The 27313-nt window shown below is 42.0% G+C and overlaps 1 protein-coding gene across 1 annotated transcript in view; it reads right to left on the minus strand.

The window, feature by feature from the left end:
- The window catches only part of GABBR2 (gamma-aminobutyric acid type B receptor subunit 2), an 895125-nt gene that overhangs the window by 302244 nt on the left and 565568 nt on the right, over nt 1-27313 (minus strand). The window contains exons 9-11 of the mRNA XM_050938162.1: nt 10502-10582; nt 7109-7259; nt 6472-6604 (exon numbers count right to left, since the gene is read on the minus strand). Coding sequence (XP_050794119.1) covers nt 6472-6604; nt 7109-7259; nt 10502-10582 — 365 coding nt within the window. The remainder of the gene's footprint in view (nt 1-6471; nt 6605-7108; nt 7260-10501; nt 10583-27313) is intronic.

Below are 27313 nucleotides of genomic sequence, written 5' to 3' on the forward strand. Positions count from 1 at the left end.
GTTAGGCTAAACAAGCCAAGCTCTTTCAGTCTTCTTTCATAAGGCAGGTTTTCCATTCCTTGCATCATCCTAGTAGCCCTCTCTGTACCTTTTCCAGTCTGAATTCATCCTTCTTAAACATGGGAGACCAGAACTGCACACAGTATTCCAGATGAGGTCTCACCAGTACCTTCTATAACGGTACTAACACCTCCTTATCTTTACTGGAAATACCTCGCCTGATGCATCCTAAAACCGCACTACCTTTTTTAATGGCCATATCACATTGGCGGCTCATAGTCATCCTGTGATCAACCAAGACTCCAAGGTCCTTCTCCTCCTCTGTTACTTCCAAATGATGCATCCCTAACTGATGGAGGGGGATAGCTCAGTGGTTTGAGCATTAACCTGCTAAACCCAGGATTGTGAGTTCAATCCTTGAGGGGGCCACTGAGGGATCTAGGGCAAAAATCAGTACTTGGTCCTGCTAGTGAAGGCAGGGGGCTGGACTCGATGACCTTTAAAGGCCCCTTCCAGTTCTAGGAGATTGGTATATCTCCAATTATTATTTTTTATATTATAATTTATAACCAAAATTCTTGTTATTAATCCCTAAATGCATGACCTTGCACTTTTCACTATTAAATTTCATCCTATTACTATTACTCCAGTTTACAAGGTCATCCACATCTTCCTGTATGATATCCCAGTCCTCTGTGTTAGCAATACCTCCCAGCCTTGTGTCATCCACAAACTTTATTAGCAAATTCCCACTTTTTGTGCCAAGGTCAGTAACAAAAAGATCAAATAACATTGGTCCCAAAACCTATCCCTGAGGAACTCCACTAGTAACCTCCTTCGAGCCTGACAGTTCACCTTTCAGTATGATTTATTATAGTCTTCCCTTTAACCAGTTCCTTATCCACGTTTCAGTTTTCATATTAATCCCCATCTTTTCCAATTTGACTAATAATTCCCTATGTGGAACCATATCAAATGCCTTACTGAAATCGAGGTAAATTAGATCCACTGCATTTCCTTTGTCTAAAAATCTGTTACCTTCTCAAAGACGACGATCAGGTTGGTTTGGCATGATCTAGCTTTTGTAAAACCATGTTGTATTTTGTCCCAGTTACAACTGACCTCAATGTCCTTAATTACTTTTTCCTTCAAATTTTTTTCCAAGACCTTGCATACTACAGATGTCAAACTAACAGGCCTATAGTTAATCTGATCACTTTTTCCCCCCCTTTCTTAAAAATAGGAACTATGTTAGCAATTCTCAGTTGTATGGTACAGTCCCTGAGTTTACTGATTCATTAAAAATTCTTGCTAATGGGCTTGAAATTTCATATGCCAGTTCCTTTAATATTCTTGGATGAAGATTATCTGGGCCCTCCGATTTTGTCCCATTAAGCCGTTTGAGTTTGGCTTCTACCTCAGATGTGGTAATATCTACTTCTATATCCTCATTCCCATTTGTCATCCTACCATTATCCCTAAGCTCCTCATTAAAGACTGAGGCAAAATATTTGTTCAGATATTGGGCCATGCGTAGATTATCCTTAACTTCCACTCCATCCTCAGTGTTTAGCGGTCCCACTTCTTCTTTCTTTGTTTTCTTCTTATTTATATGACTATAGAACCTGTTACTATTGGTTTTAATTCCCTTTGCAAGGTCTAACACTACATGGTTTTTGGGCTCTCTCACTTTATTCCTACATGTTCTGACTTCTATAAGGTAGCTTTCCTTGCTGATCCCTCCCATCTTCTACTACTTGTAGGCTTTCTGCTTTTTCTTAATCACCTCTCTGAGATGCTTGCTCATCCAGCTTGGTCTACAACTCCTGCTTATGAATTTTTTCCCGTTTCTTGGGATGCAGGCTTCTGATAGTTTCTGCAATTTTGACCTGAAGTAATTCCAGGCCTCCTCCACCTTTAGATCCATAAGTTCCTTAGTCCAATCCACTTCCCTAACTAATTTCCTTAATTCTTTAAAGTTAGCCCTTTTGAAGTTAAAAAACCCTAGTCCCAGATCTATTTTTGTTTATCCTTCCATCTAGTTTGAACTGAATTAGCTCATGATCGCTCAAATCAAGGTTGTCCCCTACAACCATTTCTTCTGTGAGGTCCTCACTACTCACCAAAACCAAATCTAAAATGGCATCCCATCTTGTTGGTTCAGCAACTACTTGGTGAAGGAATCCATTAGCTATCGCATCCAGAAAAATCTGAGCCCTATTATTATTACTAGCACTTGTCCTCCAGTCTATATCTGGGAAATTAAAAGTCTCCCATGATCACACAATTCCCATTAGTGTTTACTTCATTAAAAACATGAAAGAGGTCTCTATCTATATCCAAATTGGATCCCGGCAGTCTGTAGCACTCCCCAAGCATCTCAGGGGAGGCTCTAGTAGCTTTCGTCCCCAGTGTGATTTTTGTGCAGACTGTCTTATCCATTCCATCACTTTTTCTTTACAATCTACCTCATCATTGATACACAATGCTACTCCACCATCTTTGCCTTTATTTCTGTCTTTCCTAAACAGTACATAGCCTTCAATATCAATCATGAAACTATTCCACCACGTTTCTGTTATGCCTATAATATCCAGTTTCACTTCCTGCACCAGTAGCTCTTGTTCCTGCATTTTGTTAGCTAGGCTCCTCGGATTAGTGTACAACATCTTAATTTTTGCCGGTTGGCTTCACTGTCATTCTTTACCCGATTAAGCACAGACATTCTACTGCCAGTATCACCTATTTGACTGGTATCTACAGTACCCTTCCTCCTCATGTCCATTCTCCTACCCATGGCTGTATCCTTTCTTACTTTGTTTTCTTCCCTCTCAACGTTAAATTCCAGCGTGGAGATTACCTGGACATGTCCCAACCATCTCCCTCAAATTCCTAGTTTAAAGCTCTCTTAATCAGTTGTGCCGGCCTCCATCCTAGAAGTCTATTTCCCTCCTTACTCAGGTGAAGTTCATCCTGAAAGAACAGTCCTCTGTCCATGAATGCTTCCCAATGACCATACATCCCTAAGCCCTTCTTATAGCACTACTGCCTGAGCCATCGTTGATCACCATAATCTTGTCACACCTTTGTTGCCTTTCTCTAGGAACAGGCAGAATCCCACCGAAGCTCACCTGAGCCTCGATTTCCTTAAGTGTCTTTCCCAGCCTGGCATAGTCTCCCTTGATACGTTCCAGTGAGAATGTAGCCATATCATTCGTTCCCACATGAAGGACAAATCAGTGGATTCTTTCCTGCTCTTGCTAGGATCCTTTTCAGGCTCAGGTCCACATCCCATACCTTAGCACCCGGCAGACAGCACTCCCTTGTGTTCTCCGGATCAGCTCTAGTTACAGGCCTGTCTTTTCTTCTCAGTAAGGAGTCCTCAGTCACGTAGACCTGCCTTTTCCTGGTGACGGTGCAATTCTCCAGTCTATCCCCTGTTCCCTCTGGCTGCAAGTCCTCTCGATTTCTATTGTCCCTTTCAGTCCTCCACAACCCATCCTGTATCCTCCTGGGGCTCATATTTGGTGTTATCTCCATTGACTCTTCCCCCTTCCTATAGGACTAGCTGCTCTTCTCTTCTTCCTTGCCCTCTCACCTTCAGCGACCACCTGCTGTGTCCCTTCTTCATTTTTCAACTCTACAGACCTGTTCTTGAGCTCTATTTCTCCTTCACTGTCCCATCTTTTCTTCTGCCTGGTTCTCTTAGTCACATGCTTCCACCGTCCACTTTCCTCACCCAGCAGTCTCCTCTCAGAATTCTTTGGTCCTGCTTTCATCTGCAAGTCTGAGCTTTTCCCTTCAGCCTCATCATGTCTTTGCTCCATCATCCACTCGAACCCCCTTCTAAACTCGACCAGAGTTTCCACCTGCATCTCCAATCCTTGGATCTTTTCTTCCATCAGCTCTGTCAGGCGGCACTTCATGCAGATGAATCTCTTTTCAGGTACCCCCTCCAGGATCATGTACATGCCGCAGCTTCCACATCCAGTCATCCTCACTGTGTCTTTCACTGCTGCCTCTGTATTGGCCATAGCCTTCCCACCTAAAACCTGTTAGTCCAGGAAACACAAACCAAAGCAAACCACCACCACCACGTACAGCAAAACAAACCCAATAGGCACCAGAACACCAGCAGAACACCATTCACTCCCTTCACTAGTCTGTCAATTCCTCTGCCTAGGTCTCTTAGTCTTCCCCACAAACTCCCCCTGTAAACTACCACTGAAACTCCCCTGTTTACAGCTCTGTTTGCTGGCTCCTATGCTGTTGCAGCTGTCTATGCCACTGCCTGACTGGCTGACTACCTTTATGGGACCCCTAAGCAGAGAAGCCCCACTCCCTGTTCAGGGCTCAGCTTTTCTCCCAGCACACTGCCCCTATCAGCCTCCACACATATAACTACAAAATACAATACACAAAATACAAAAACCTTCTCCTCCAACAGAACTCCCACTGAAACTCTCCTGTTTACAGCTCTGTTTGCTGTCTCATGTTCGCATTTATTTTTAATGTAACCTTAACTCTGAATTTTCTGGGTTTATAATGCTTGGTCTGGGGATAATTACAGCACCACTGTCATATTTTTTAACCTTTAATCTTAAATTAAGGTTACATACTCTTATCAATAACTCCATTTTAACATAGTTTTTTGTCTTGAAATTTTAAACTAAAGAGGCTGATTCCACCTCACTTAACAGAGCTCCTGGTTTAAGGATATTAAATTGCCAGTATTACATCATCAGAACAAACTCAATAGATGATCAGTGCACTTTAGGGCAGGACTTGTTTTCCAGAAACTTTTAAGAGCTGATAAGCCCTTCTGTGAATATTAGCTTCCTAATACTCTGCAAATGTTCGCTAACCAAAAGAACAATGAAAAATAAAGTCACATAATATTTCATTTCTTCTATAGATTTATCTGGAAGCATTTTAATTCAGACATTATATGTAATATTCTCAGGCACTAGGCTGAGTACAATCTCATGGGTTTGTTCAAGGACAATGATTTTGTGTAATTTAAGAAACATTTGTGTTATTTTTGGAAAGAATTTCCTTTATCTTTTCTTGTAAGGATGTTCCTCTTATCTCCTGCCCTATCTGATTTGAAGAGTACATTTTATTCCTGAAGAAAGGATGTTTTCTGATTTTTGATGGGGTGCCTCTGTTTCTACAGGAAAGCTGGAAAGAGCATCTGCCCTCTCATGTTCTAAAGAAGACTAATATTGACTGTCAAAGATATCTGACCAATATAAAATACCATCAAAGCAATATATCAGCTGGAAAAGAGAGTACCTCAGTTTTGTTCCTTGTATTTTAAATAAAGGTTTATAGTCATTTGTTAAAATAATATCTCTACAGTGTAGGTCATGACAAGCTATAATCAAAATGTCACACTGTAATCATAGTTGCCATCAGTGTACATACGTTCTTACATTATGCAACTCATTCTATCTGGGGCCAACGAAGTAACTTTCTTGGAAACTCCATTGATGCAGCATGTGGTAGACCTCCTTCTTGGCAAACTGACCAATGACCTCCATTGGTTCCCTGTTTAATTGTAGACTCAAGCCTTGTCTATACATGAACTTGCATCAGTTTAATTAAATTAGATTAGTTAATTGGATACAAACCCCTGTGTGGATGATTTTATTTTGGTTTCAGAGTGGCTTACTTTGGCTCAACTAAAACCAGTTCCTTTCTGACTATAAGTAAACCAAAACAAGTGTCCACATGGCCTTTTGCACTGGTTTAACTTGATCAATTTAAAATCACGCCTTAGTTAACTTGTGAAACTCTGCATAAAGACATGTCCTCAGTTTAAAATCCTGGTCCTACTCTACAGTAGGCTAGATATCTTAGAGATCATCTTTCCACTGAAGTCAATGGACTATCACTTCTGTAAAGTTAAACATGCGGGACAGTATTTGCAGGATTGGTGCCTATGATAGTTTACAGCCTAGGTTGAAAACAGTTCTAGAATACTTGCATAAAATGAACTTCTTTAAGGTCGAGAGACTGGAAGAAAGTTTTGTAGTAAGCTACAATCAGGAAATGTATAGTAATGTTTAATTGACAAAGAAAATATGTATGCTCAGAAAATCATAATAGACCACAGTTCTGATTAGGTGCTGCTCTACACAGGCAGCTTTCAATAACTAACAAATATAGAATTTCGAAATTTAGAAGTGCAGTTACACTTAAGACTGGAACCATGGACCAAACCCTGAGAAGTTCTGAGCACCTGCAAGTTCCACTGACTTCAATGGCAGATGCAGGTGCTCTGGACTGCTCAGAATTTAGACTCAGATTTCTGAAAATCCTGGCAAAAGAAGTAGAAGCATCAATGTTAAAATGTACAGAATAATTCACAGAGAACATACATATAATGTGCTAAAAATTATCCCTTTTGCACAAAACATAAAACTGTTTGCAAGAGATTCTTAAGTTAGAGAATTTGAAGTTACTTACTGTGCAAAGTGTCTCAAATGTCTTTTCAGAGACAAAGGATCCATCAAGGCCAAAAAGAAAAATAGATGCATAGGAAAGCATCCCCCCAAGGATAATAAGGTTGTTCATGTAGGGACTGGACATCTTTATTAGCCTACAGACAGACGCAGACGGTGCATTAAATAGAAAAAGACAACAGTTAGATGACTCAAACCATAATGAACAATTTCATATAAAATTAATTAAACAGATGGCTGACCCTACTTGTGGAATTCTACTAGAAATCTAGAAATATGCAAATTAATTTGTGCTTTCCAAAAAAAGGTTGGATAAGCATATTAATTGTTAAGGGTTTTGATCTTCTCTGCTACAGCTACTCCCTACTTTACACATTGGTTAATTAACTAGGGTTTATGCTAATAATACACAGTGGAAAAGATTAATTTTTCAAACAGAATAAAAGAATTTGATCTAATGGATAATTAATATCTTTCAGCACAAAGCTGTTATATAGTAATTCCAATTAAAGCAAATAATATTTTTTAAAATGTTGTCTTCCCAATGTGATGTTCTCTTCATATAATTTTAGTGTCTACAAATGTGGTACTTAAATATGAAAAAAAAAGGAAAAATTAAAAAGATAATGTACATTTCTTACTTCTGATTTCTGTTTTTGATGTTAAAGAACAAAAAAGCACTGGCCATGATCATTCCTAGGATAGTGAGTGCTGAAAGAATACTGTAGAGAGGCAAGGAGATCTTACGCAGCTGTTCTTGTATAATCGTTTTGTCCTTTGGAGGCTCCAATCCTAAAATTTCAAGAAGAAAAAAGCTAAAGCCCACACAGAGATTGAATTCTTGTGAAAAAATATATCCCTTCCATTACCCCCAGAAGATCTAAAGACAGTGGGCCATATTCATCCCTGAGGTAAAGCTATTTACTTCAACGGAGATATACCAGATAGTCAAGAAATGTTTGGACTTCGGAAATGATATAATGCCACTTTGCTGGAAGGAGAAAGTCCCAGTTCAGGAAAGCTTTAAGCATATGCTTAATTTCCTTACTCAGGAAAACAAATAAGCACTGCAATACACATGCTTAAATGCTTTTCTGAATTTGAGATGACAAGTAGTCACACACTAAACATATTCTTTCCTAGTCTACTTTTATTTACAGCTAGTCAAACCCTAAACTCCTTATTAGGGTTCCAGTAAGTCCTTATTCACTGAAATCACTAGCAATTTGCCCAAGTTAAAACCAAGTGAGTACTTCAAAATTGGGCCTAATATTTTGTCATCAAGCAAGGATTGACCAAAAAGGAAAAACAGCAGCAAGCCATTACAGCTCCCTTATGATACCATATATATGGGGAAGAATATGGCCTTGTGTGTGTTAACTCTACCGCAAACAAATTCATATCCATGTTTTAGAACATATGATTGGGTTGTCAGTCAAAGTCATTACATCCAACCCCAGCCAGTTCCCATTGAGACAATGTAACAGTTCTCTATATTTTCACTTCAGCTGATATTCACCTGTGTGCAGAGGGATTGTGAAAGGCCCTCCATATTACTTAAGCCACACAGAAGGGTTTCAGTGCCTGATTGTCTTTTCACAATGGAGAAGGTATCCATGTCAATTCCATATAGGGCAGTGTCAAACACTGACTTGACTTTGCCTCCTGACTCAAACCCTGACACCTAATTTGGACTCTGACCCTTGGTATCAACCCTGGCCTGGACGTGACTTAATTCCTCCGCTACTCTTAGCCTCAGGTTTGCCCTTGTTCCATCCTTGAGGGGATCGTGACAGTAAGTTTCATTCTTGGATATGTTCCTGATACCTGGAGGAGAACTGGTAACAAGGTGGCATGGTTCCAACATGCATCTTTAGTCACTAAAAAATTCTTCCTGCAAAAATGAAAAAGGTCAATCCCCACCAAATATTGATGCCTGGCTCAGTGATGTGGCTGACATTGCAGCTACTGGATGACTGGCATTCCACAAAAGGGGAATGCCCAAAAAATTCAAAGCAATTTGGGCTGAATTTTTAGAGCTCAGTGATTAATGCAGCCCCTGGAGACAGATATGTTGCTTCATTTCCTTCCTTTTGTCATAGACTTTTCTTTCTTACTTTGTGTATTATGAAGGCCTCCCATAGGCCTTCATCTTTTAAAACAGTCTCAGTGGTTGAAACCTCCCCATGCAGCATGCAGCAAACTCTTAATCCTGTTTTGCCACAACTGAGTTTGTCAACTTTTGTGAAATGTGATTGTTTTCATTTCGTAAATAGAGTTAGAGATGGATTAACACACTATTCTACCATAACCACACTTTTAACTGCTGACTAAAAAAAGGAGGGCATAATGGGCGAGAGGTTTGAAAAAAACCAACAGAAAAAACAAAGTTGGCACCTCCCATCATTTCTTACAGGATAAACCATCATTACTCTCCAAACCATTCCAAGACAGTTAAAAAACAACCATGAAGCATACAGATATATTTCTATGATTTCATAAGAAAATTAACTTGGAAAAATATTTAAAAAAACACTTCTGATGTTTTTTTCCTCCCTGAATCTGGCTTGAATACATTTCCCAATGGGCCATCAGTATTGAGTTGATCAAGTGGTGTAGATATTATGCAAGAGCTTTTATAGACGCAGTTGGTTGGTCTTGTATCTGTGATGATATGCCTAACCTGTCAGGGAATGGATCCTGGGAGCACTCCCTCAGAAGGGTCATCCTTGCACCAGTGATGAGCCTGGCTCAGGAGCTGAAGGGGGTGAACCTGTGTTTCCCCTTTCCCAGGGCTTCCAGGATCCCACCTCAACTCAGGTGAGAACAGCCCTGAAGGCTACCCTAACTTTGACCTACGTGAAACGGCTCCAGTAGGCTGGTGCACCATGGTAGAATACCTGGGGCACAGTAATAATCAGTTCATGCTCTAGCTCTTGCCAACTCACCCCGGAACACACCTGTGTGGGCAGCTGTTGCAAAGGTCTATGCCTGTTCTGCACCACCTCTGAGACCCTATACTGAGGATATGCCCTGGAGGAGCCTTATGACTACTTCTCAGCCATTTTACACTAGCTGTGCTGGGAGGAACACACCTGAGAATTCCCCCCTCAGACTGCAAATCTTTTGCAGAACTTTAATTTAGGTGTTATATATTTACTCGAAGGGTGATGTTCTTCACAAAACTCCAGATTTTCTGAGACAGGAAGTAACACCAGCTTCCCAAATGCCATAAAGGGCCATTCCAGTAGCCAGGGATTGCATGGTTATAGGGACACCTTGGCCACATAGCTTCTGCTGGGGTGCTGGGCGAAGAAGGGTGTGGCAGTTCTGTATCACCCAAGCAATCCCTCATACTGGGGGAATCTTTAATGGATCCTTTAGAACAAGTTTAAAGCTGCTTTGTGCTGCCAGACCAGTATAAAGAAATGTTAGCAGGGCCTGAGGTCTGGCCCTTTATCTGTACCTAGTTATACATGCACACAACTATTATCTGTGAAAAAAAGAGACCTCTTATTCATTTCTGTAAGTTTACTGAAGACAATAAAATCACAACTGGCATCTTCATGTAGTTACAAAGACTAAGAGAAATGTAACCTCCTCTTTAAATACTCACACATCATGTTAGTGAGACTGATTGGTGGGGATGACATAGGAATGAAATTAAAGCATTTTGGATTTGTGAACATGAAAGAGAAAACCTATTTTGAAACCCACTGAAATAATGAAGAATATCCCTTTTCACAGATCATTTATGATTAGCACGAGATGTCAAAATGAGAAATACTAACACAATATAATCATTCAAAATGTTGCTACTTTCTTTTCAGAACTCTCCTTTTGTAGCTTTTAAGAGCCTGCATGACACAATACAATATCAAGCACGAGCCACTGGCCCGAATCCCCTCAGCATATGATTTTATAACCTTCTTTTTCAGTAACAGAATAATAAAATGTGTCTGTATAAAGCATGAAGTCTGAACTATATAGCAAACCATATAACTGCTGTGCATCTTTTCCATTTCCTGTCCTACCTTGGAACCTGATGGTGTTGTTGATTATTTCCAGTGTATCAGCTACAGCATTATACTCTCCCACCTTCACTTCCTTTCTATCTGCAGAGAAACAAACAAGTAGGATTGTTTATGTCAGTTCACATCTTCTCAATAATGTAACTGTTTCCCTTTCTTGTTGTTGCTATATTTATACTCAAGATACCACAGAAAATGGCTCAAAGAAAAGAAAAACGCATAAAGAGTATGAATTACTAAAGCAGAGTGGCAGATTTGATATCTATTAGTATAAAAAGAAACATTTTTGAACTTTCAGAAAAATACAAAGTTATATTGGACAATATATCTATTAAGTCTTAATTCAATACTAATTTGCATAAATAGCAAACTATTCTACTTTAGAATGAACATTTTCTCTAATCCCAAATTGGTAACTTTAAATACTGGTTTGGGGTCAAATTACCACCTTTACCCATGCTGAATAATACCCTTCTGCTCAATTTAAACAAATAGGATTGCTTGCTGAATGAAGCATTTCTCAGAGGGAGTAAGGATGACAGATTCAGACCTTTGATGAGCTGCTTAGTTAAAAGAGCAACTGGGAATCTGACATCTGAATCTTATTAAGCAGCGAAGAATCCTGTAGCACCTTATAGACTAACAGACATTTTGGAGCATGAGCTTTCGTGGGTGAAAACCCACTTCGTCGGATGCATGTAGTGGAAATTTCCAGGGGCAGGTATATATATGCAAGCAAGCTAGAGATAATGAGGTTAGTTCAATCACGGAGGATGAGGCCCTGTTCTAGCAGTTGAGGTGTGAAAACCAAGGGAGGAGAAACTGCTTTCGTAGTTAGCAAGCCATTCACAGTCTTTGTTTAATCCTGAGCTGATGGTGTCAAATTTGCAGATGAACTGAAGCTCAGCAGTTTCTCTTTGAAGTCTGGTCCTGAAGTTTTTTTGCTGCAGGATGGCCACCTTTAAATCTGCTATTGTGTGGCCAGGGAGGTTGAAGTGTTCTCCTACAGGTTTTTGTATATTGCCATTCCTAATATCTGATTTGTGTCCATTTATCCTTTTCCGTAGAGACTGTCCAGTTTGGCCGATGTACATAGCAGAGGGGCATTGCTGGCATATGATGGCGTATATTATGTTGGTGGACATTCAGGTGTATGAACCGGTGATGGTGTGGCTGATCTGGTTAGGTCCCGTGATGGTGTCGCTGATGTAGATATGTGAGCAGAGTTGGCATCGAGGTTTGTTGCATGGATTGGCTCCTGAGCTAGAGTTCCTATGGTGCGGTGTGCAGTTACTGGTGAGAATATGTTTCAGGTTGGCAGGTTGTCTGTGGGTGAGGACTGGCCTGCCACCCAAGGCCTGTGAAAGTGTGGGATCATTGTCCAGGATGGGTTGTAGATCTCTGATGATGCGTTGGAGGGGTTTTAGCTGGGGACTGTATGTGATGGCCAGTGGAGTCCTGTTGGTTTCTTTCTTGGGTTTGCCTTGCAGTAGGAGGCTTCTGGGTACGCGTCTGGCTCTGTTGATCTGTTTCTTTATTTCCCTCATGTGGATATTGTAGTTTTGAGAATTCTTGGTGGACATTTTGTAGGTGTTCGTCTCTGTCAGAGGGGTTAGAGCAGATGCGGTTCTACCTCAGTGCTTGGCTGTAGACAATGGATCGTGTGATGTGCCTGGGATGGAAGCTGGAGGCATGAAGGTAGGCATAGCGGTCGGTAGGTTTTCGGTATAGGGTGGTATTAATGTGACCATCACTTATTTGCACCGTGGTGTCTAGGAAGTGGACCTCCCGTGTAGAGTGGTCCAGGCTGAGGTTTATGGTGGGGTGGAAACTGTTGAAATCATGGTGGAATTTTTCCAGAGTCTCCTTCCCATGGGTCCAGATGATGAAGATGTCATCAGTGTAGCGTAGGTAGAGAAGGGGCGTGAGTGGACGAGAGCTGAGGAAGCGTTGTTCCAGGACAGGCCAGGACACCCCATCATCTCGGGCATTGGCACTCTCACTGAAGGACTGTCTGGATATGTGGACTCTCTACTCAGATCCCTATGCCACCAGCAGTCTCACGTGCCCACTCTTTCAGTATTCTGGGATGGAAATTATCCTATCATCCCCAATTTTACCACATTAATCTCTTTAAGTTTTATTCATCAGGAAACTGTTCCTGACCACGAGTTCTGCATGCGTGCCTGCGGGAGGTCCACCAAAGCCGCAGGACCAGCAGACCATGGGACCAGCAGACCCTCCACAAGCACGCCTGCAGGAGGTCCACCAGAGCCGCCTGCTGCCCTCCCGGCGACCGGCAGAGAGCCTCCCGCGGCATGTGGCCCTGCTTGGGGCGGCAAAATGTCTAGAGCTGCCCCTGTCTATAGGTGCCCCTGTCTATAGGTGCCCCTGTCTATAGGGACAGTCCTGATAGTTGGGGCTTTTTTTTATATGGACTCCTATTACCCCCCATCCTCTGTCCCGATTTTTCACACGTGTTATCTGTTCACCCTAATTCCACTGAGTGGCTAAGTGCCTATAAGTTTGGTGTCACAACACTGAGAATTGCACTGCCTAAGTTCCATTGTGAATTCAGCCCCAGGTGTTTCCATCAGCTTGACACTGCCATTACCTATGTGGTACTTTGCTCAGCCTCATGCTGGCCTTGAGGCAATTCTTTGATGAAGCAGGGAGGTTTCAGATAAATCATTTATTTGCATATAAAAAGGTTTGAGAAGCCATTTGACATGCCATACATCTGCATAAGAACAAAAGCACAGGCATATTGGGTCAGAACAATGGTCTATCTAGCCCAGTATCCTGTCTTCTGACAGTGGCCAATGCCAGGTGCTTCAGAGGGAATGAACAGAACAGGTGATGATCAAGTGATCCATCCCCTGTCACCCATAACCAGCTTCTAGCAAACAGAGGCTAGGGACACTTCAGAGCATGGTTTTGTTTTCCTGCCCATCCAGGCTAATAGCCATTGATGGACCTATCCTCCATGAACTTAACTAGTTCTTTTCTGAACCCTGTTATAATCTTAGACTTCACAACATCCTCTGGCAAAAAGAGTTCCACAGGTTGACTGTGCGATGTGTGAAGAAATACTTCCTTTTGTTTGTTTTAAACCTGCTGCCTATTAATTTTATCTGGTGACCCTCTAGTTCTTGTGGTATGAGAAGGAGTAAATAATACTTCCCTATTTACTTTCTCCATACCCAGTCATGATTTATAGACCTCTATCATATTCCCCTTTAGTCCTCTCTTTTTCCAAGCTATAAACTTCCAGTCTTATGAATCTCTCCTCATATGAAAGCTGTTCCATACACCTAATCATTTTTGTTGCCCTTTTCTGTACCTTTTCCAATTCCAATATATCTTTCTGGGGATGGGGCAACTTGCAGTATTCAAGATATGGCTTTATATAGAGGCAATATTTTATTTTGTCTTACTGTCTGTATTTTTTGTCATGGGTGACAGATGAATCCCCCTTTGGGGAGGCTAGCCCACCAGCCCTCCCCTTCCGCCTGCGGTCCCCCCCCACCGGCATGCTGGAGCCCCAAGGCCCTCCCCCAGATGACCAGAGGAGCCCTGAGGCACCCCTAGGGCCAGAGAAGCTCCAGCCTGTCTGCCCCAGCTGCACCCACCTGCCCAGCCCATCCGTGCCCACTGGTTCCCTCCAGATCAAGCACCTGCCCAGCCCCAGGTCCCAGCCAAACTGCTGTCCTCCCCCTGAGCACATGACTGGCCTCAGCGCCTGCCGAGTCACTGGCCCCCTTTGAGTGCCAGGCCGCTGGCCCAACCCTGCCAGTTTGAGTTCTGCCCCTGGCGGGCCTGAGCTCCAGGCCACTGGCCGGTTTCAGGGTAGAGACGAAGGTAGAGTGGGGTCTCTTGGGGAACATGGGCGGGGCCAAGGCCTGGGTTAGGGGAGGGTTAGTCTGCCCTGGCCTTTAATACCTGCTGTCCATTCCTTTCCTAATGATTCCCAACATTCTGTTAGCTTTTTTGACTGCCACTGTACATTGAGTGGATGTTTTCAAAGAACAATCCACAATGACTCCAAGATCTCTTTCTTAAGCAGTAACAGCTAATTTAGACCTCATCATTTTGCATGTATAGTTGGGATTATGTTTTCTAATGTGGATTTCTTTGCATTTATAAACACTGAATTTAATCTGCCATTTTGTTGCCCAGTCAACCAGTTTTGTGAGATCCCTTTGTGACTGTTTATCCCTTTTTCCAGATCATTTATGAATATGTTGAATAGGATTTGTCCCAGTATAGATGCTTTGTTTCCTATCTTTTAACCAGTTACTGATCCATCCACAGTTTTGAGATAAAGCATGCTGCCTTCTTAAACCCATTCACTACAGCATGCAATGGCTACAGACACATGATTTTCTGGCAGTGTCTGTGTTCTGGGGGACATCTTGCTCCAGGCTTTTCAATGTACAACAGTCAAAAAGCTTTTCATACCTGAGCCATTCTTTTTAGGTGACAAATCTGAGGAACCGTCCCAGATTGACTTGTCAGTAGAGGAGGTTTTGGAACAAATTGATAAACAATAATAAGTCACCATGACCAGATGGTCTTTACCCAAGAGTTCTGAAGAAACTCAAATGTGAAATTGCAGAAGTATTAAGTGTGGTATGTAACCTATCATTAAAATCAGCTTCTGTACTAGATGACTGGAGGATAGCAAATATGATGCCAATTTTTAAAAAAGGCTCCAGAGGCGATCCCAGCAATTACAGGCTGATGAGCCTGACTTCAGTACTGGGAAAACTGATTGAAACTATGGTAAATAACAGAATTATCAGACACAGAGATGAACAGCATGTCCTGGTCCCCACAAGGAGAAAGGCCATTCTTAATTTAGTCCTAAATGGAGCACAAGATCTGGTTCAAGAAGTGAATATACCTAAACTTCTTGTTAATGGTGACCATAATGTAATTAAATTTAACACATTGATTGGGGAAAACATACCAAAGAAACCCACAAGAGTGGAATTTAACTTTAAAAAATGGGAACCGCACAAAAATGAGGAAGCTAGTTAAATGGAAATTAAAAGGAATAATCACAAGCACTAAATGCTGCAAACTGTATGGAGATTACTTTCAAACACCATAACAGAGGCTCAAACTAAATGTATACACCAAATACAAAAGAACAGTAAGAGGGCCAAAAAATGCCGCCAAGGCTAAACAGCAGGCTAAATGAGGCAGCTAGAAGTAAAAAAGCACCCGTTAAAAATTAGAAGTCAGATCCTAATGAGGAAAATAGAAGGGGGTATAAACTCTGGCAAGTCAAATGTAAAAGTATAATTAGGCAGGCTAAAAAAGAATGTGAAGAGCAACTGGAAAAAGACACAAAACTAACAACAACATTTTTTTTTTTTAAGTACATCAGAAGCAGGAAGCTTGCCAGACTATCAGTGGGGTCACTGGATGGATCAAGGTTTAAAGGAGCATTCAAGGAAGACAAAGCCATTGCGGAGAAGCAAAATGAATTCTTTATATCGATCTTCACTTCAGAGGATGTGTGGGAGAAGGGCTGGCTCAAGGGTTTTTGCCGCCCCAAGCGGCAAAAAAAAAAAAAAAAAAAAAAAGCCGCAATCGGCGCCTGCTCCACTGCACCGCTTTCTTCTTTGGCAGCAATTCGGCTGAGAGGGACTGAGGGACCCACTGCCAAATTGCCGGTGAAGAGCCTAAAGTGCCACCCCTTCCACTTGGCCTCCCCAAGCACTTGCTGGCTGAGCTGGTGCCTGGAGCCAGCCCTGTGTGGGAGATTCCCCCACCTGATCCATTCTTTTTAGATATAAATCTGAGGAACTGTCCCAGACTGAGGGGTCAATAAAGGAGGTTTTGGAACAAATTGATAAATTACACAATAAGTTACCAGAACCAGCTGGTATTCACCCAAGATTTCTGAAGGAACTCAAATATGCAATTGCAGAACTACTAACTGTGGTATGTAACCTATTGCTTGGATCAGCCTCTGTACCAGATGACTAGAGGGTAGTTAAAGTAAAAGTTGCTTTTTTAAAAAAGGTCCAAGGGCAATCCTGGTAATTATAGGCTAGTACACCTAACTTCAATATCAGGCAAATTGTTTGAAACTACAGTAAAAACAGAATTATCAGACACATTGATGAACATTTGTTGGGGAAGAAATATGTAAAGAGAAATCATGCTTCACCAATCTACAGAATTCTTTGAGGGAGTCAACAAGCATATGGACAAGGGAGATCCAATCGATATAGTGTACTTGGACTTTCAGAAAGCCTTTGACAAGGCTCTCACCAAAGATTCTTAAGCAAATTAAGCTGTCATGGGATAAGAGGGAAGATCCTCTCAGAAATTAGTAACTGGTTAAAAGACAGGAAACAAAGGGTAGGAATAAATGGTCACTTTTCACGATGAAGAGAGGTAAATAGTGGGTCTCTCCACAGATCTGCACTGAGACCAGTGCTGTTCATCATTTTCATAAATGGTCTGGAAAAAGGGGTAAATTTGTGAAGTGGTAAAATTTGCAGGTAATACAAAACTACTCAAGATAGTTACGTCCAAAGCAGACTGTGGAGAGTTACAAAAGGGATCTCACAGAAATGGGTGACTGGGCAACAAAATGGCAGATGAAACTGAGTGTTTATAAACGCAAAGTAATGCACATTGGAAAACATAATCCCAACTATTCATACAAAATGGTGGGGTCTAAATTAGCTGTTACCACTCAGGAAAGAAATCTTGGAGTCATCATGGATAGTTCTCTGAAAACATCTGTTCAATGTGCAGTGGCAGTCAAAAAAAGAACAGAATGTTAGGAACCATTAGGAAAAGGTTAGATAATAACACAGAAAATATCATAATGCTACTGTATAAATGCCGTGTATGCCCACAGCTTGAATAACACTAGCAGTTCTGGTCACCCATCTCCAAAAACATATACTAGAATTGGAAAAGGTAAAAAGAAGAGCAACCAAAACAATTAGGGGTATAGAACAGCTTCCACATGAGGAACAATTAAAAAGATTGGGACTGTTCATCCTACAAAAGGGATGAATAAGGGGGGATATGATAAAAGTCAATACAATCATAAATGGAATGGAGAAACTGAATAGGGAAATGTTATTTACCCATTCAAATAACACAACAACTGGGGTCACCCCATGAAATTAATAGGAAGCAAGTTTAAAACAAACATAAGGAAGTAGTTCTTCACACACACACAGTCAACCTGTGGAACTCATTGCCAGGGGATGTTGTGAAGACCAAAAGTATAAGAGGGTTCAAAAAAGAATGAGATACATTCATGAAGGATAGGTCTATCAATGGCTTTCAGCCATGATAGTGAGGGATGCAACTACATGCTCCAGATAGCCCCAAATTTCCAACTGCCAGAAGGTTGGATAGGATGACAGGAGATGGATCACTTGAAATTACCCTCTTGTATATATTCCCTATGAAGCATATGGCACTGGCCCAGTATGGCTGTTCTTGTAATCTTATGCTTCTTTTTTATGACCAAACTCATAGCAGAATTTTCTTTGGCATTTGGTCCTGAAGATTATATAGCCAAATACTTGTCATATTAATTTTTCTAAATAATGATAGCAGAGACAGTCTTCCTTAATTTAACTTTCTGTTGAATATTTTACTTATGGACGTGACAGTGCCAATTGCATAAATGAAGATGCATTGAGATTTGCACATAAAGGAACGCTGAAATCCCTGTTTCATAGTTTAATGGCTGCATTTATTTTCCAGATTTCACACAATTCTTTATAGGACAATTGAATTTTCCATGTAGCTTTATAGTAAAACATTATTTAACTTTTGCAGAGGAAACATTTAACTATGTTCCTCTAAAAAAAACCCCAAAAACTGTTTTCCTCCCCATTGGTTCCTCTAGCTCTCACAATCCCCACAAATTCCATACTTTTCTCTCCTTCAAACATATGCATATTATGCCATTATCTTGAACAAATGAAACTTCTGAGCATTTAAATTAAACACTAAATTATTCCTCTGATTCAGAATAATTTAACTGAGTTTTGCCTAGATTATCTGGAGTAACTGTCAAATTCTGTCATCAGTTTATGCTTTCCAGTGTTGTCAACCAGCCCTTTTGCTCAGCACAAAGGTCCTGCTGAGGCCAGCTTGCCAGCACTGGGTACGGGAAGGCTCTGAGGCAGGGCCGGTGTAACCACTAGGTGAACTAGGCGGCCGTCTAGGGTGCCCAGATTTGGGGGGTGCCAAAAAGCTGTGTCCAGCATCATGGGAGTCAGCTGAGCAGGGTAGGGCGGGGCCTCCATAAGAAACCTGCCCCCACAACAAGGGGCACTGCGCAGGAAGGTCAGTGGGAGCCTGAGGTGGAGCAAGGAGGAGACAGCTGGCTGGGCGTGGCAACCAGCATAGCTGAGGGACGGAGCTTTTGGGGGAGGCAGGACATGGTCCTAAGCTCAGCTGAGCTTCACCCTCCAACGTGCTGCACCTGCGGCCAGGCGCAGCCCCCTCCTGGGGTGAGGGAAAGTGAAACTAAACCCCACAGCGCGATGGAGGAGAAAGGGTTGGCAAAGGTGCCACTTCTAAAAACACACACACACCCCGGTGGCACTGAGCCAACGTGGGAAGCTAGCCCTGATCCCGAGGGAGATCTTTACCTACTCCCTGGGAAAGCCCGGCTCTGCCCTCCTTGCCCCAGGTCCCCCCTGGAGGGGGAAGTACTCAGAGCCTGGGAACATTTAAAGACTCTGCGAGCTGGGATCATTCTCAGCCTCCTCCTTGCTCATAGGTTTTCCCTGGCCAGAAAGGACGGTTGTGATCATCTTCTCTGACCCTCTTTATTAATTCTAATGAACAATGCCACATTATGCAGTATTCATTTTTGAGAGTTTATAATAAGGATGCTCTGGGGGGGAAAGAATGGGAAGAGGGGGCGCAAGGTGGAAGGTTTGCCTAGGGCGCAAAATATCCTTGCACCATCCTTGCTCTGAGGGAGCACAGAGGAGGGATAGGTAGGAGGAAGTGTGTATAGGGCTGAGGGAGAAAATTTGAATAATGGAGGTAAGTGGAGGCTGGAGTGAGGGGAAAAGGTGCTAGTGTGGGGAGAACCCCTGTGTAAGCAACTCTTACATTGGTGAGCACTTACTTACAGAAGTAGTCCCACTGACTTCAGAAGAATATTTGTGTAAGCTAGTGCTCACCAATGCAGAACTGCACAGTCTAGGCCAGGGATCAGCAACCTTTGGCAAGCGGCCCATCAGGGAAATCCGCTGGCAGGCCGGGCCAGTTTGTTTACCTGCAGCGTCCGCAGATTTGGCCGATTGTGGCACCCACTGTCCATGGTTCGCTGTTCCAGGCCAATGGGGGCTGCAGGAAGCAGTGGCCAGCACATTCCTCAGCCTGCGCTGCTTCCCACAGCCCGTATTGGCCTGGAACAGTGAACCGCAGCCAGTGGGAACTGCAGTTGGCTGACCCTGCGGACGCTGCAGGTAAACAAACCGTCCTGGCCTGCCAGCAGATTTCCCTGATGGCTGCATGCCAAAGATTGCCGATCTCTGGTCTAGGCCTTTATATGTACCTCTGCCCCAGTGCTTTTGACTGGTATGCCAGGGTAGCCATGGCACGGGGGGCATCCTGAATACGTCTACTGCAGAACTTAAGGCAAGAGTGCCATGAGAAAATCTGGAACTGCCAGTGTTTTTAGCTCTGCTGCCTTAGTGATCTGCTGCACAAAGCACCAGTGCTATGGAAAGACAAGGGTTAGACAGACAGGCCATATAAAGGGGCCAGGTAATAGAGCCAAGGATATGTGTGGGATAAACACACACACACACACACACACACACACACACACACAGAGAGAGAGAGAGAGAGAGTTTGTGTGTGTGTGTAAGGAATGTGGTTGTAGGGGCCTTCTTGTGCCCCTCACTCCCTTAATGCTCCTATAATGGAAATAGAGCCAATAACTTAGTGGGGAGAGGAGAGCTAGCAAATTAAGACATAGAGTTGCCAAGGAGAAAGCAAGCTGGGGATTTGTGAATGGAGCAAGAAGTTCCACTGTATGAGTATGCTGCCCTCAGGATCCCACTTGCATGCTGTCTCCTTTGATGCCCCCATAAGCCATAATCTCTGTAGAAGGTCTTCATCCTTCCCAGTTGTAGCCCTGGTGTGATGGATTTGCACCCTTAACTCCAGGTTAACTAAGATTTGTGTGAGGAATGTATTTATGCTTTTGAGTGGTATCACATCACATGGCATCTCTGTGTAGGAAAAACTGTCTCTTCTCAACTAATTGAATACACCTTGATAACAAATTACTGGCATTCAGTAAAGGACTGATTCTGATACCTTTAGTCACATTTCATAGAATCATAGAATATCAGGGTTGGAAGGGACCTTCGGAGGTCATCTAGTCCAACCCCCTGCTCAAAGCAGAACCAATCTCCAACTAAATCATCCCAGCCAGGACTTTGTCAAGCCTGACCTTAAAAACCTCTAAGGAAGGAGATTCCACCACCTCCCTAGGTAACCCATTCCAGTGCTTCACCACCCTCCTAGTGAAATAGTGTTTCCTAATATCCAACCTAAACCTCCCCCCACTAACCCAAAGTATCCATTTACTCAAAGCTACTTCCAATTTAGCTGAAAATTCACCATTCACAAGCCATTTCCATCCCACTGAAAGGTAGCACCGCCATGCAGAAACATGGCCATGGCATTGGAAAAAAGGGAGGGCCAATGGGGGCATGTCAGGACATGCCCAGGTCCTTGAATTGCCTTAATCCAGCTCAGCTCCTGATTAAATTCATTTTTAAATAATCCTCTCCTTCCTTGGCATTTACACCCTTCAGTTACTTATTAAATGTTTTCTTGTTCATCCTTATTCATTGTTAGGTTATGATACATGTATTTAGTTCTTTTAGAACCAAATCATCAGCCAGTGAGGGGATTTAGGGAGGGCTAAATCCTCTCTGTGACTGGTGGTAGGCCCATGACTAAGAGGGTTGGGGAAGAAATAACTGGGGAGAAGTCTGGTTGAATAGTATCAACACAGAGTATCAGTCACAAACATCAGGAGAATCCAAGAACCCACTCTAAATTTGTATGGGTTCTATGAAAACTTGTTTGAACAGCTCTGCTTTAACCAGTCCTGCTTTTGTGCTGCTTACTTTGTAATGTTTAATAAAATAAATACCCTAAACTGCAAAAGCTAGAAATGCCATTTTAAATACCTTACATTAACTCAGTAATGTAATCTAAGAGTTACGGAAACTAATTTAGCACAAAATAATCACAGAGGCATTTTTTTGTTGTGGTATCTTGCAGAAGCTTGTAGCACATCAACATTATCCTAATAGACCAGGAAGTTTTTCAGTTATCCTCACCACAAATCAACAATTAAGTAAGTCCATGCCCCACATTTCTAGCTCAGAGAAGTCACAACTGCAAGCTTATAAATAATGAGTGAGTGAGCGAGCCTTTCTTCATATATTTCTATCCACTTTTAAACAGTTGCAACAGTTTCTTTGTTTAAAGACAATAGTGCTGAGATTAAGATTTGCAGTTCAAATGAGGAGTAAAATGTCAGGTTGTGTAAACAATTATTCTTCACAGTAGCTGTCAGAAAGGAAGAGAAGACAAGGAGACAGGAGGAGAAAAAGGAGAGGGAGAAAAGTGCATGTGTGTGAGAGAACCAAAGTGCAAAGGAAGGATTTGAATTACTGTAGCGTTCTGTATTCATTATAATTAGAGGTGACAAACTACTTTTGCTAGCATAAGAGCATCCCTGACCCTTCGCCCACAAGTTAAACTGAATGTTTTTGACATTCAAGAGAGACTGGATATATTTTCGCCCCCCATCATTTTTCATTTTCATATACGTCTGCAATTCTTGATTCTTGCTCAGACGAACTGCAGAAGGGTCATAATAATAAATCTTAGCACTTTACATTATCAAAGCACAGTATATAAAATTTACTGATAATTAATCCTCATAGCACCTCCCCTATGCATTATTATTCCATTTTAAAGATGAGGAAGAAAAGACAGAAAGATTAAGTGCTGAAGGCCAAAGAATGTGCATTAATGGCACAGCCAGGATGAGAATTCAGAAGTCCTTGACTTCCAACCCTGTGCTCATTCTACCAGATTTATTAATGACATTTAGCCTGGCAGGAAGTAATAAGTACGTATGTGACATGTCACAAGAATCACTGATCTAATGAAATTTCCAGTCCAGCTTTACAAATTCAAAAGATTCACATAATACGGTAAGTGTGTCCATATCTGGATGCTTATCAAAACTGAAATTACTAACCTCTCCCCGTTTCCTATTTTAGCCATTATACATTTCCACTGAGTGCATGCAGAAATTTGTTTCATACATATATAAGGTACTACAGCCTTGCAGCCGAACCAGAACCCAATGACACCTGATTACATGTACTGGGTTCTGGTTGGGTCTGAAAATAACCAAATTTCCTTTGGCTCAGGTCGTGTCGTATAGTATCTAATCACCTCCTCCTGCCCATGCAGTTGGCACAGTAGTGGCTGTGCACCGCACCATGCTCTTGCCAGCCATCACCATCTCACTGTGCTATGTGTGCTGTGGAGTGAGTGTGCTGATGTGCTTTCAGTTTGCAGCACACACAGGGCAGAGATGGAGCCTGCAGGAACAGGGCACACAGCCACTGCCATGCTGATTCCATTAGCAGGAGGCAGCCAGAGATTGATTGTGGGCATGATTTAGTTGGGGTTGGTCCTGCTTTGAGCGGGGGATGGACTGGATGACCTCTTGAGGCCTCTTCCAATCCTAATCTTCTATGATTCTAAGTGTGGGGAGTGCAACTGAGCCGCAAGGACACATTGTCACTGACAAGTTTGGAGAAACATTATCAACTATTAGAATTAAAAAACTTAATCCTGAGCTTCCTGACTAATAATAATATGATCATTTTACACGTATATAGTGCCTTTCATTCAGAAGGACAGAGCTCAGAATCAGGCATTAAACTGCTATATAAATCATACACAAATATTTTATCCAGCACTCAAAAGTACCCACCAATTGGGTATCTTCTACAGTGAAAGATGAATGAAGGATTTGAATATTTGATGAATACTTCTAAATCTTGTTCCTAATTTCTTAGCTCATTTAATCAAGTCCTTGGTATCTTAAACTAAAGCTTGGTATGGGATTATAAATTGTATCCCTGATTTTATGATGAACATAGTATATCACAGAATATTAAATTGATAATCACAATTATGTGTAACCATTAAAAAAATCAGCTAATAATTTGAACTACATCCAACTCAATTAAGGTAGTAATAGGATTAGAAATTATAACGAAGGATTGTTCATAGTGCATTTATATTATAAAATATACGTGTGTGTAATATGTGGCATTATGCTGCAACCTTAGTTTGATTAAGGCATTTCCAGTCTATTGTATGCTTTCGCATATAATTTGGTAAACTCTTCCATTGAAAACTCTGTTTTGTTTACTCTGAAATCTTGAAACATTAAAAAAATCAGTTAGTTTTAGTATTTACATTATTTCTGAGTTTATACATTGTGAAAGGTATTTATCATTTTTAATGTTGATATTGGTCTAAAGACATCATAACAATCTGGATTTGACTCCTAACTGTCAAAATATTTTTCTTCATTTAGTGTATTGAATCAAAATCCTCCTGGCAAAGTCCCAAATCAATATGCTGTTTCTCAGTTGTAAAATGTACGTTGGAACCTGTATATTAAGCACTGTGTGTAAAAAAACAGGGATCCAGTCAGTTGTCCAGCCGCAGCTCATAAGAACATGAGATGTTGTTCAACAACAGTACAACATTAGACCCCCATCCTGCAAATTTTTGCTGTATGTGCTTAAATACCTTTATTCATGTTTGTAATTCCATTGTCTGTAATGGAGATAGTCAAATGGTCAAGTTACTCCCATACACAGGCTTGGACTAAGCTCCAGGAAAGTATCCCAGGAGGCCTAATGTTTGGAGATTTTAGAAGCCCTTGCAAGCAGTGGCAGGTTTAAACACAGATGCCATTGCTATGAGGATGAGAGTCTTGGTTGGCAATGAGCCTAAGGCCCAGTAGCTTAGATCAACAGATCCATCTGTTGGAGTCCCTCTGCTAGTGAAAACTGAAGCCAGGATGCTCAGGAGGTGGGGATGCTGGTGGCAGAGGGGCATTCCCTGGATGCCTTCTGTTGCCTCTTGAGTTTGATTTTAGTGTGCTGTAGTAATATACACGGAGGCATGATCTAAGAAATGCCGTACTGTACCATATTAAATTCAAACACAAGAGGCAGCAAATGACCAGGAGGGAAGCATATGCATCATGTCAACCAATGAGGCTGCTGGGCCTGCAGAGAATCTCAACATGAAACAACAGCTGTGGTGTTTGCAACCCTCTTATCTGAAGGAACAAAATACCATCACTGTCTCCCAGGGCGCTAGTGGCAGCAGTAATTGGGTATTCATAATGTGAACTACCACAGCCAAGATCTCTCCTGGAAGCTGGTTCTCTCACCTCCCCGGAGGCCCTTTCTTTCCCAGGTCAACACTGCACATACATAACTGTTTACAGAATCTGGCACCAAGTTTGTGTGACAGCTTTCTTACAAACTGTATCTCTAAACATGTTATAGAATGAAGAGGGCATTGGTTCGTGTTTAGAGTAGAGCATGCCTGACAACAGGGAGAAACTGAAAAATCTGAGATTTTCATCTTGGCTTGTTCCCACATGACAAAAGAGAGTGCGTGAGTGAGAGAAAAATAGCATAAAAATAAATACTTTTTTAAAATAAGGAAAATTATATATTTCATGACCATTAGTGAGTCAGGATAACAAATGGGTCTCAAGTGTTTAAAAATTGTTTTCTTGGAAGCCCAAATAAACAGAACTCATCTCTCTATTGTTCCTTTATGCCTTTCAATATCACTTCCACAGGGGCAGCACTGATAGCCTGAGGATAGGTGACTGTAGACGGTTTCTGTTCCCAGCTCTGCTACTGACATGTTTTGTGATCTTCAGGAAGCCATTTTAGGCCAAAATTTTCAAATTTAGGTGAAAGTTCTGTTCCTTAAAGCACATTTAGGTGCCTAAAAAATATACTTTTCAAAGCTGATGTGTGTGTCAAGTTTTTTCTTCTGTAAAACTGCAATAACTTACCTGCTATTGTGAGACTTAATGAACATTTGTAAAGTACTTTGTTTAATTGAATAAAATGTTCCTTAGAAGTCCAAAATACTACTACTAGTTACAATAAATGCTATAAGGATGGGAGAAAAGAAACATTTTCAGATAAGATTTAAGATGACATTTTTGAAGAGATGAGAGGCAGAGCGTAACAGGGAACCTGAGGAAGTAAGCAAGCAAGACTTGAACAAAAGGGCTTTCTGTATATGAAACTCTGAGGGAGCCAAGAGGAGCCAGGGGAAGACCAAAGGAGAAGAAATCACTCATCCAGTATATCTACATGGCTGGCTCATGGACTACAAGATGGATAGAAAGCTGGCTAGATCATCGGGCTCAACGGGTAGTGATCAATGGCTCCATGTCTAGTTGGCAGCCGGTATCAAGCGGAGTGCCCCAAGGGTCGGTCCTGGGGCTGGTTTTTGTTCAATATCTTCATTAATGATCTGGAGGATGGCATAGATTGCATCCTCAATAAGTTTGCAGATGACACTAAACTGGGAGGAGTGGTAGATATGCTGGAGGGTAGGGATAGGATGCAGAGGGACCTAGGCAAATTAGAGAATTCGGCCAAAAGAAATCTGATGAGGTTCAACAAGGACAAGTGCAGAGTCCTGTACTTAGGATGGAAGAATCCCATGCACTGCTACAGACTAGGGACCCCGGGGCTAAGCAGCAGTTCTGCAGAAAAGGATTTAGGGGTTACAGTGGATGAGAAGCTGGATAAGAGTCAACAATATGCCCTTGTTGCCAAGAAGGCTAACAGAATGCTGGGCTGTAAAAGTGGGAGCATTGCCAGCAGATAGAGGGACATGGTCATTCTCCTCCATTTGACATTGGTGAGGCCGCATTTGGAGTAGTGTGTCCAGTTTCGGGCCCCACACTACAAGAAGGATGTGGAAAAGTTGGAAAGAGTCCAGCAGAGGGCAACAAAAATTATTAGGGAGCTGGAGCACATGACTTATGCGGACAGGCTGAGGGAACCGGGATTATTCAGTCTGCAGAAGAGAAGAATGCGGGGGTGGGGATTTGATAGCTGCTTTCAACTACCTGAAGGAGGGTTCCAAAAAGGATGGATCTAGACTGTTTTCAGTGATACTAGATGACAGAACAAGGAGTAATGGTCTCACGTTGCAGTGGGGGAGGTTTAGGTTGGATATTAGGAAAAAAACGTTTTCACTAGGAGGGTGGTGAAGCACTGGAATGGGTTACATAAGGAGGTGGTGGAATCTCCTTTCTTAGAGGTTTTTAACATCAGGCTTGACAAAGCCCTGGCTGGGATGATTTAGTTGGTGCTGGTCCTGCTTTGAGCAGAGGGTTGGACTAGATGATCTCCTGAGGTACCTTCCAACCCTGATAGTCTCTGATTCTGTGAAATACCAAATACATTCTCTTGCTTTCCTCCTATGCCTATTTTGACCCCTATGTGTGGAACTACCATTTAGGCCATGTCCCTGCACACCCACTTTTGTCCATTACATGTTCTCTTGTGAAGGCTCACCATAGTTTTATCTGTAGCATACAGGGGGCTGTAGAGTCTCTCTGGCTTTCATCTTCACTTTTTAGGTGAAACCAAAAGGTGGAATTTTGACTACGTATGGCCTTGAGCCGCC

This window comes from Gopherus flavomarginatus, chromosome 2 (assembly GCF_025201925.1).
Source record: "Gopherus flavomarginatus isolate rGopFla2 chromosome 2, rGopFla2.mat.asm, whole genome shotgun sequence".
NCBI lineage: Eukaryota > Metazoa > Chordata > Testudines > Testudinidae > Gopherus > Gopherus flavomarginatus.